This window comes from Sinocyclocheilus rhinocerous, unplaced genomic scaffold, assembly GCF_001515625.1.
Source record: "Sinocyclocheilus rhinocerous isolate Xijiao unplaced genomic scaffold, SAMN03320098_v1.1 scaffold3236, whole genome shotgun sequence".
In the NCBI taxonomy this organism is placed as follows: domain Eukaryota; kingdom Metazoa; phylum Chordata; class Actinopteri; order Cypriniformes; family Cyprinidae; genus Sinocyclocheilus; species Sinocyclocheilus rhinocerous.
In genome coordinates this window covers 4-11,896 of record NW_015624590.1, presented here as the reverse complement: position 1 = coordinate 11,896, position 11,893 = coordinate 4, and the positions used below count along the sequence as shown (strand labels likewise).

Genomic DNA, 11,893 nt, shown 5'->3' with positions numbered 1-11,893 from the left:
CTGTCGTAACCTCGGTTCCCTGAGAGACGGGAACGAGACATGGCGTAGGCCGCCGTGTTCACTGCTCAGGTCTGCTGTGCTGTTGATTCAGTCGGAAGATTCTGAGCTTATGCCGCCAATACGGCGCATTATATAGTGGCGGGGGCCCCGCCCCTATTCGCCGTCTTGGCTGGCATTGGCCAGTGAGAGTTGCAACTTCACTGGCGTTGTGCAATAAGATTTCAGGTAGGTTAGGAAGGAAGGGAATCCCCAAGGCGTTAATGCCATGTCTCGTTCCCGTCTCTCAGGGAACCGAGGTTACGACAGTAACCGGAGACGTTCTCTGGATCTTTTGTACAGCTGGGTTAAATAATGAAGACAACCGAAAATGTGTAGTGCTGGGGAGGCTCAAGGAATGGTTTGGAAACCCCTGACCTATAGATTATTTTGACATTTCCAATTCCTTTTATTGGACCAAAGTGATTCCTTCCCTTGCCTCTAAAAGTGCTTTTGCCTTCTGCTCAGATGTAGATCTCTTGCTGGAGGTTTTCACCTTTAATCTTTTGCAGTTGCATTCAAAAAGTAGGGGGCAGAGGGCATTGAAAGTGACCCTAGTAAGAGGCTATAACCTGGAGTCACTGTGGCTCTGTCTGTTACAGAACAAAGTGGAAGAGCTCAATCAACGACTGAGACAAGTTATTGATGGTAAATCCATACCCTTCTCTTTGGACTGGTTTAGTGATGCTGTATGCGTTGTTTTATGTACAGTACTTGCACTGTGATTTAGCAGCTATGGTTCACAATGAGTGTTATCTTAAAATTATTTGCTGATTGAAAGGGAATAGTTCACCCAAATATAAAACTCTGTCAGTATTTAGTCATTCTTATGTAATTTGCATGCTGTTATTGTTTCCAAGAAATGCAAAAGGAGAAATTTTGTAAGGAGAAACATTTTCCTTACAAGGACAGTTCATAGTGACCACAGCTGTCAAAAACACATGATGTATGTATCTAAGAGTTGATAGTTCGACTTGTGTGCTATTGTCTTTTGGAGTTATGTGATATGTGACCTAAATTTATTCACTGATGATTACATTTTATGTATTTAGCAGATGCTTTAATCCAAAAGTGCCTACATTGCATTCAATGTGCGATGGCATTGCCGCAGACTCTACTATTTGAACTACTATCCACCAGAGCTCAAATATTATTTATGCTTGCATTCAAATTTGAATATGGTGCCTTTAGATATGTCTAAAGGAGCCCCAATATCCACTTTCATTGTGTGGAAAAGATCAGGGCATTGCCAAATTTTCATTTTATGTTCCATAGAAGAAAGTAAGTCATATGGAATACCATGCTGGTAAAGGGTATTGTCAATTGACAATTTTTAGTTTTGGGTGAACTAACCCTTCCCTGACTTGTTCAGCCAAAAATTAAAATTCTGTTTTCATTTACTCACCCTCATGTGGACCCAAAATTAGTTTTATGATTTAAAATTTTGGTTGCATGGAATTTTAATGGATGTAGTAATATTTTGTCTCTGTTTTTCAGATTAAAAGATTACTAATGCCTTTTTTTTCCTTTTTAGACAACAAAAATCTTCCTTACGGTCGGCCAGCAGTCATGATCCTCACCAAATACTACATCCTTCATCATAATGACTACATTAGTGGTTACAGTGAAGCTTTGTCCATGCCTCTCTGGACGTCTTATACTGTATCTAAGCAGGTACAGTTTACAAAATTATGTTAGTCTGTTTATAGTTGACTGTTGTACTAGAGTTTAAACCTGTCTGTGTGGATGTTCTGTTGCAGGTAGATTTCACTCCTCTGACTGAGGCTCTGAGCAACTGTGTTCGGCCTGATATTAGAGTTCCTACAGTCTACAGTCAGTCCTGCTCAAACTACCGTGCAGACAAACAGATCTCCTACAGCTTCCTCTATCCACCTCGTGAGGTTTCCTACTCTCTCTATATTGTGCAGCCTAGCATAAGCGGTTTCATGTACCGAAGCTAGGCCAGTTCCAGGAACCAACCAGACAGAGCTTTTATAGCACTGGGCTTAATCTGTTTCTATCCTGATGATCAAGTTTATTGGACCCAAATGAAACTGTATTAAAGGATAAAATTAAATGTTACTCTTAAAGGGGACCTATTATGCAAAATTCACTTATTTTTAACTTATAATTATTTTTGAACAGAATTTTGTGTCTGCAGTGTGTGTATACAACCATCCTATATAGTAAAATCCCACCCACTCTTTTTTTTTCCCCCATAGTTTAAAAGCAGTGTCTCCAAATGAGTCGCTCATGTCTGCAACCAAATGTGTTTTCCCAAATCACACTGGGAAAGGTACCATCCACGGCTGGTGATGGAATGTTCCCTGTTAGCTTTGATCCTCCCATGAGTGAACTGTACACAGTCTGTCATGTTTATCTCCTCGCTAGAGCAGCTAGTGGTGACACTAAAGTTCTACTATATGTATCATGTATCTTTATAGTGCATATCAAACATCATTACAGTATTTAGTGTGTTGCTTATCCATTGTTGCAAAACAGCTGAAAAAACTCTACACAATTACATTAATTTGTCAACTAAACATTCAGAAACACCCTGGTGCATTCTCAGAGTTATTAATTCTGATGGAGATGAGAGGCACAGCCCAGATCTGGAAGGGGGGTGGGGGATGCAGCTCATTTGCATTTAAACATACACACACAAAAATAGATTTGGCTTACATCCAAAAAGTGACATTTACGGCATGGTATAATAAATTACAATTTTGATTTGAAACTTCACAGACACATTCTAGGGAACCTGGGACTTATATTACCTTGTTGGAAGAGGCATAATAGGTCACCTTTAAAATGAAAAATAAACAGAAAATGACTGGGTCAGAGCATTGTTTTTAGTACACAAAATTGTCAACAAATTGCAAGAATTTTGACTACAATGCTTTATGATTTGATGTTTGTCTAATTTTTTCTTCCATGATCTTCTAATTTAGAGTTGTCCTCCTCTCAGGGAGTGAGATATGATGCTGTTCTCATTACCAACACTGTACCAATGTATCCAGCATTCAAACGTAAGTGTACCTTAAAGAAACTATGTGTAGTTAAAGGGATAGTTCACCCAAAAATGAAAATTCTGTCATTAATTACTCACCCTCATGTCATTCAAAACCCGTAAGACCTTCGTTCATCTTCGGAACACAAATTAGGATATTTTTGATGAAATTTGAGAACTTTCTGACCCTGCATAGACAGCAATGCAACTGAAACGTTCCCAGGCTCAGAAAGTTGTAGCTCCTTACTACGTTTCTGGGCCTGGGAACATTTCAGTTGCAATTGCTGTCTATGCAGGGTCAGAAAGCTCTCAGATTTCATCTAAATTATCTTAATTTGTGTTCCGAAGATGAATGAAGGTCTTATGGGTTTGGAATGACATGAGGGTGAGTAATTAATGACAGAATTTTCATTTTTGGGTGAACTTTCCCTTCAAGTGTATTTTTATTACTTTATAACCCTCCTACAGTGTCATGAATGTACCACTGTCTTAATTACAGTGGAAATTGATGCCAAGAAGAAATATTGCTAACGTTTTCACAAATACATTGAGTGCTAAGCATTTGAATATGTATGTGTGTAATTAAATGCTGGAGACACAATAGGCCACACTGCACATAATATAGCTTTGACCAGATCTCCACCAGAATTGAGTTTGACACCCCTGGCTTTGACAGTATAGACCAGGGGTGTCAAACTCAATTCCTGGAGGGCCGGAGCCCTGCAGAGTTTTGTTCCAACACTGCTTCAACACACATACCATGTAGCTTTCAAATAAGCCTGAAAGACTTGATTAGTTGGATCAGGTGTGTTTAATTATGGTTGAATCTAAACTATGCAGGGCTCCGGCCCTCCATGAATTGAGTTTGACACCCCTGGTATATACTATTACAAGTTAGCAGATATTGGTTTGCGAGGTTGCAAACTTTCGAAGCTTACCTGGTACAGCTTACCTGGTAAGCCTTATTAGAAGTGTACCATTAGAATAATCTTGAAACTGATATTGAATACTGATATTGAAATGATATCAGTACTGAATTGAACTGATATTGATACTGATATTGAAACTGATATTTCAAAATAGAGTTGTTTTAATGGCCCCCAGAAACCCCTACAAAAAAGGTAATGAAACTACATTAAGTGTGTTTCTGTGTGTGTGCACTCGCCCTTGTAGGTGAATTTATTTGTACATCTGTCTGTGATTTAAAAGCAGTATGTGTGTGTGGCCTGTGGTAGGACTTTGAAAACAGGCCACTGTATGAGAGCCACCTCTGTTTCAGGAACTGTGCACACGCTTTGTATCCCCTCGACACCCAAACAAAAATACTTGCATAAATATTCACAGAAAACGTCATTTAGATGTAAACAAATTTTTCTTTTATTACTGTTCAAATGGACTCCCCGAATGGAATCTGCATCTCTGGAATCTATAAATGTCTATATAGAGGGTTTGGCAGCAGAGGTGAAATGAGAAGGCATTGATGTATGCTGTGTCTGCTTTAGATTAGCTGTGATGGACTCAGGCATTTAACTGAGCTGCCACCCACATAGAGACACAGCCCTTTCAATATACTACAGCACAGTATGTGCTCTGTTTTTTTATGTATTAATTTATTTATTTATTTAAAAAAACATGTGTTTTATCCTCTCTTAGTACTAGTAAAAAGTGGTAACCTGCAGTTGTTACCTTAAAAAACTATTTCTGCCTGATTAAACTCATAAAAAAATTGTTGGTATAAATGAATTATTTAGCTATATTCATATTTTTGAAAAAATAATATTCATAATAATAACAACAATAATAATAAAACCAGTAGATTAAAACAAAAAAAACATTCCCCCTATTTTATTGTAAGAATTACAGTAGGATTGCAACATCACACTTTCAGTTAATAATTAGTGAGCATGTTGATCCTTAGAGAGGTGATAACAGGGGTGCTGGCAAAATGTATTTATTTATTTATTTATTTTAAAAACGTGTGTTTTATCCTCTCCTAGTACTCTGTAAAAAGTGGTAACCTATGGTGGCCAGTAGTGCACAAACAGCGAAATCTCTCAGATTAGGTTGATAGATAATATCAGAAATATGGTGGGAATTAAGTTATATTTTATCACTTTAAACAACAGAGAGTAATAGAGATTTTACAGAAAAACAGAGCTAGACGAAGCTACAATCACAAACCAGAAATCACAAACAACACAACGAAATCGCCTCAACACAACGGAAACAAGCCATAACACAACAAAATTAGAACAATGCAATGGAAACAAGCCACAACACAACGAAATCACCGCAGCACAACGGAAACAAGCCGAAAACAAGCCACAACACAACGAAATTAGCACAACACAACGGAAACATGCCACAACACAATGAAATTAGCTCAACACAACGGAATTGTTCCTATGCACACAAACATATATATTTGCTACTTTTTAATGTGTGAGCTCCTCTTTAATAAATATGGCTCCGCTTAGTGGCTGTTAAGTTGAATGAGCCGAGGGATTTAATGCAGGGTCTAATGATCTAACGAAATCCAAATTTTGATATCCAGTATATTTTCACAAACCCTTAAAGTTTCTATGGGACAGTACATTATATATATATCACCCCATAGCATGGTGCCATTTCAATAACGGAGTGGTTACATTAAGTGCAACTAACCTTTTTGACATATAGGCTATTTACACTAATTACGCTAACCAATGTCTGGTTGGGCCACACAAAATTAAAAATGACATGCACCGGGTAACAGAGCAGTGGCATAGCGAGTAAGGCACATAAAAGTAGCATTTTGACGCGATCGACCCGAGTTCAAGTCCACCTTTTGCCGGATTGCTCTTCTCCTTTTTCACATCACATATCAGATCAGAAAGGCATTTACTTTCAATGTAGAAAATATTATGCACAATATTGGAAATAATGTGCATAACGAGTGTTTAATAATGAAGTATATCGAGGTCAGGGGTATAGGGCAGAGCTTTATTGTCCCAATCCATTTAATATTTTTAAGAAATATAATAATTTACACTCTATAGTAATATTGCATCCTGTTTATGTACAACAAAACTGAGGTGAAAAACATCTTCCACTATATAGACTATAGCCGATAAATAATGTCTAACGACTATTTACACTTATTGCAAAGAAAATACATAGTGTAAATAGAATTTTCATTTTGTGTAAACCGTGTATCCATAAAATACTTTCTGTTGTCAATTAGTGTAAACAGCATCTAAAATATTCTACTTACACTGCAAATAGCCGCTGCCTTCTATAAAGGTAACATGCAAGCTTTATATAGTGGTAATGGACTAACGAAACCTTAATTTTGAACAATTTACTATACAGTACCATACCGATGATTTCATGGACTCTTGAACTTGCACATATTATTACTGTTGAATTCATTTCATAATGCTGTTTCTCGCGGCCACGTAAATGATGCTTTAAAGGAGACATATTATGGCCCTTTTTACAATATGTAATATAAGTTTCTGGTGTCCCCAGAATGTGTCTGTGAAGTTTCGGCTCAAAATAACCCATATATAATTTATTATATAATTTTGAAAATGCCTATTTGGAGTGGAAGCAGAAAAACGCTGTATTAGAGCATGTCTCTTTAAATGCAAATGAGCTGCTGCTCCCCGCCCCCTTTTCCAGAATAGAGCTGCAGTAGCCCCTCACTGCAGAACATAAGATCCAGGGGGCATGGTTGGATCCACATCTAGGGGGTGGAGATTGGTAGGTTTAGGGGTGGAGATGGGTGGGTTTAGGGATCAGGGGGTGGAGACGGGTAGGTTTAGGTATATATAAGGTGGGAGGAGTTGGATCTGGATCCAACCACGCCCCCTGGATCTTGTGTTTTACAGTGAGGACCATCTCTAGAGCTGCGCCATTACAGCTTGTACCTGCTAAAAACATCTGTTTTGTTTCTGATTATCATGTTTATCTCGCTGAAATCATGCGTTTTAAACCATATTAGTTCAAACTTCTGATATACGGTTTTCTGAGTGCACACATCCAAAGCACACGGACCAGAAAGTGGCTGTCACACGGCATGTGCGTACTAAACTAAGTTTTCATTCACACACAAATTTACGTTAAAAACACACAAGTTACAAAAACAGTCAGTTATGTCCAGTAGCCCCTCACTGCAGAACAAAGATCCAGGGGGCATGGTTGGATCTTGTAAGTAATTTATGGGCTAATTTTCATTTTTGGGTGAACTAACCCTTTAATGTTCAGAATAGTTTTGTAAATAATTGCCTACTGTAAATGCTCGACATGCTTTGATTATGCTGTATGACTGGAATTTTTACTGGAAGTGCAGTTTAAAGGTTGAAATTAACATATTTTTTTTTATGTCGGCTAATTAATAGACTATAATTTAGTTGAGGAATGAATTTGTAAATGAATGAACACAACACGCTCATTTATCGTTACACTGGCAGAATCATAAAGTCAAAACTTTATTGGCATAACTGTCAGGCGTTTACAGTATTTGCAAAATATATGGTAGCATATTAATAATAATTATACAGAACGGTAATTAGGTAAAGCAATACACTTGAAAGGGTAAATACAACAATAAATATTAAAATATAGCCCTAAACCAGTTAATATAATAATATTATTATATTACAGTTTAATAATAATAATAATACATATAATAATAATAATAATAATAATAATATACAAATATTAAATAAAAAGACATGATCAGTTAACAAATTTACAAGACTGTGGGATGGATAAATATGTTTTATCCATCTCTGATAATTGTAGGTTGCTATGGTCACGCAGGTTTGTTTATGCATTAAACTCATGGCCATGAGAAAAATATACCGTTCCCTCAACATAAGAAGTCGTGGCCACGAGAAATGGATGTTGTTCCTTCAACAAAATGATCTCGTGGCCACGACATATCACGATCCCACGAGTTAATATGACATTCCCACGAATTAATATCTCGAGTTAATATGTCGTGGCCACGACAGAAATAAGTGAACCGAACATGTCGTCGTCTTCTTCTTCTCTCAAGTTTTTTTGGCGGATTGGCACTCCAACGTTAAAGGTGCATGTCTGCCACCTACTGGTCTGGAGTGTGAAACGTACACGGTTCAGCTATGAATTATTCAACTATTATAGATTTTTTTTAAAATAATAATAATAATAATAAAATAAACCAAAATTTTTACATAAATAAATACAAAATTCAAAACTTCAAACTCTTTCCATTAATCTTGGCTTTTTTAAATACTTAAACAATTCTCCATATATTCTTGATTGCATTACCCCATAACCTAATAGTGTCTTTAGAGATATAACCGAACATGTCCCCTCCCGGTCACCGTAGTTGTAGCTTGTTTCTGTTGTGCTGCGGCGATTTCGTTGTGTTGTGGAGATTTCGTTGTGTTGTGCACTACTGGTCCACCGTAGTAACCTGTAGTTGTTACCTTAAAGAACTATTTCTGCCTGATTAAACTAATTTAAAAAATGTTGGTATAAATGAACTTATTTAGGTTGATTTATTCATATTGTTGAGAAAATAATATTAATAATAATAACAACAACAATAATAAAACCAGTAGATTTAAAAATGTTCCCCCCTATTTTATTGTAAGAATTACAGTAGGATTGCAACATCACATTTTCAGTTAATAATTATTATGTTGATTCTTAGAGAGGTGATATATATTAGTTTCCCTATGCAGAAACTAGTCTGAAACCTCCCAAAGGAAGTAAGAACAAACATCTGATGCCTGGTTGAGTTAAAAAAATAATAATTAGAAATAAAAACAACACCCATGTACAAGAGGCCAGATTGTCTTTTGATTTTTCTTCTCTTCCATGTTTCATATTCATTTTCAGATTTGCAACAAACTTGTACTTCACAGTACTTAGAAATTCTGAAATTCAAATCATTGTGCTAATCTCTAATCTCTTTGTTCTGTCCTTTAAAGATCCATATCTCTTCCTATCTGTCTTTTAACAATTAATATTTCTGTCTATATATCTCTCTCTTATAGCTTTGTTTGGTTGTTTCAGGTGTGTGGGGTTATTTTCAGAAATCACTTGTGAGACGTTATGCTAGTGAGAGAAATGGAGTGAATGTGGTTGTTGGACCCATCTTCGACTATGACTACAATGGTCTTAGGGATTCAGCAGAGACAATAAAACAGTAAGTTGTCTTCACGGTTTTAGACTTATCACTTATAAATTAGCTCATTTAAGTGCACCAGCAGTTGACAGGTTTTTGAGTCAGTGTTTATCTTATGTGAATGACTCCACATGCAGCATCAGCAGTCTTTGCTGTTTCTGGCAATGCTGCTTTAACAAACAGTATGTGAGTGAAGAGAATGTCTGTGGTGTGTGTGATGAATGCATGCTTATCTCCATTGCCAGATCCATGCTGCAACTGAAGTTATCTGATTGAAGACTAGTTGACAACAAGTGGTACAAGTCCTAAGATGTACTTGAATTTATATAATCCTTCAGTCTGAGTATGTAACTCTTCCTTTGTTTACAGGTATGTCAGTGGCTATGTGCAAATCCCAAGTCATTACTACATTGTGGTTACAAGTTGTCTGGATTACACACAGAGTGTTGACTCCTGTGTTGGTCCTCTCAGTGTGTTCTCTTTCATCCTTCCACACCGATCAGATAATGATGAAAGCTGTAATGTGAGTCCTCTTCTCTTCTCTTTTCTCCTCTCCTCTGCCATGCTGTTGATTAAGACACGTTTACAGTAAATATATTTGTGAATGGAAGCTTATACGGGCAGTCTGACAGTGCCACTGTTATGATTGATAGTACTGTAAATATGCAAGTATTCAGCTATTAGAAGAAATTCTGCTAATAAAAACATTTACCAACCCCACCTGCCCCAGGTTACATTCATGTCAACTTTAATCATTTTTATTGTCTGTAGTGGTACACAACAGCAAGTCACAGATGTGGCACATAGAAAATAGGATGAAATTAACCCAGTATATCCTTTTATGCAGAAGCTGAATAATTTGAGTGAGTTAAAATTGTGCAGGTTTGTTGTACAATAACAGACAAGAACTGCTTTTTGAGTGTTTAACACTTCTCTTCATCCAGAGTTCAGAGGACGAGACAAAGTGGGTCGAGGAACTGATAAAGACACACACAGCACGTATAAGAGACGTGGAGTTACTTACAGGACTGGACTTTTATCGCCGCACTAGCAGGACCTATGAGGAGATCCTCTCTTTAAAAACGTACTTACACACATATGAGAGTGAGATCTAAACCACTGCATCCCCGCATTAGCATTCCCTCCATCTTAACTGTCGGGATGCAGAAGTAAGGTGTATATTTTTTAATATACTTATTTTGTATAACTTATTTATTGTTCTTTCATTTCTAATCCTTAAGTGGTTTTTTTTAACATTCTCCTCCTTAATGACAGTGACTTATATGCATGAGCAATTTTTTTTAATGAATTTTGTAAAAAATACTATATAAATAAACATCAACCTGTAATGTTTAATGTGCTGTATGTAACCAAATTTAAAAGATGTCTGTACTGTAAACTGTAATCAGACTTGTTCTGTTGTGACATCTGTGAGGTGTTTTGTTTGTTTATTATGCCATTAAACAGTTTGCACAAAGTTCTTCTGCTCATTTTAAAGAGAATAGTACCGACTGGTGGTTTGGCAGTTCGCAGGTTATTTTCCAAAAGGAGATACTTCTTGTGTTACCTTTTTCACTATGTTTTATGGATCAACAATAAACATACAACAGCCTCTGTTTGTCTCTTGATGGCCAGAGTTAATTTCAATGAATTTATTTATGTAGCACCATTTAATACAACAAAAGTTGCCCAAAGTCCTTCACAATTCACAATCTAAAACAAAGAATCAATAAACAATGGCAGTTGATAACATTCATGAAGGTTCCCATATAGTAGATTGGGTAACACTTTAGAATACTGTTCCGTCATTAATGAATAACTACACAAGAACACATGTGTAACACAATATTAGCACTCTAGTAAACACTAGTAACTAACAAGAAATTCTAAATAATGAATTAGTAAATAATAGTGCTTAATCTAATGTGGTAGTTCACTATTAGTTAATCAGGAGCTACTATTTTTTCCATACCTCCCCAAGAAGAACTAAGAACTACTGTATACAGGTTCAAATTTAATATGAATAATGCATAATGTATAATTAATTCTAAAGTGAAGGTCATGGTAAAGCACTAGTGACTCAATTATTACCAATTTCTTCAGAAGGAATTACTAATTACCAGAGGTGGAAAGTACAAATACTTTCGTTTTAAAAAATTTCTACTTTCTTGAGTATAATTAAATTGTGGTACTTTTACTTTTACTTCAGTAGAATAAAACTAAAGTATTCAGCTACATATATTTTTCACCAAAAGTACAAAGTACAAAAAAAAAATGGACAAAGAAGGCGCCGATGGAGAAACAGAGTGAGCAGGTGTACCGATATGCTACCTATCAGATTGTGCTACCAAAAATATATTTGCATTGTTTTAAGGGTGAGTTTAGGGTAAGGGTAGGTGTGGACGGGTAGGTTTAGGGTAGGGCACAGTCATCCGGTAGGTGTGGACGGGTAGGTTTAGGGTAGGGGTAGGTATGGACATAAAAAAAAAAGCCTCAAACCACATGAATAAGATGCTGGTAGCACAATCTGATAGGTAGCATTTTTCGCTATCGATTTCCTATCTTTTTAATGGGAGCTAGCACAATCTGAGGGGTAGCACAAATCGTCAGAACACCGACACTCTTGGGTTTGACTGGCACTATTCAAACTCCTGGGGTGGAGCCCTGCGCTTCAGCCAATAACA

General features: G+C 36.7%; 1 protein-coding gene across 1 annotated transcript in view; it reads left to right on the top strand.

Moving 5' to 3' along the window:
* LOC107745056 (ectonucleotide pyrophosphatase/phosphodiesterase family member 2-like) overlaps nt 1–10,495 on the top strand; it is a 41,997-nt gene extending 31,502 nt beyond the window's left edge. Inside the window, exons 19-25 of the mRNA XM_016558887.1 lie at nt 639–684; nt 1,571–1,710; nt 1,797–1,932; nt 2,988–3,065; nt 9,098–9,230; nt 9,579–9,732; nt 10,154–10,495. Coding sequence (XP_016414373.1) covers nt 639–684; nt 1,571–1,710; nt 1,797–1,932; nt 2,988–3,065; nt 9,098–9,230; nt 9,579–9,732; nt 10,154–10,324 — 858 coding nt within the window. The 3' untranslated portion in view covers nt 10,325–10,495. The remainder of the gene's footprint in view (nt 1–638; nt 685–1,570; nt 1,711–1,796; nt 1,933–2,987; nt 3,066–9,097; nt 9,231–9,578; nt 9,733–10,153) is intronic.
* The last annotated feature ends 1,398 nt before the right edge of the window (nt 10,496–11,893 follow it).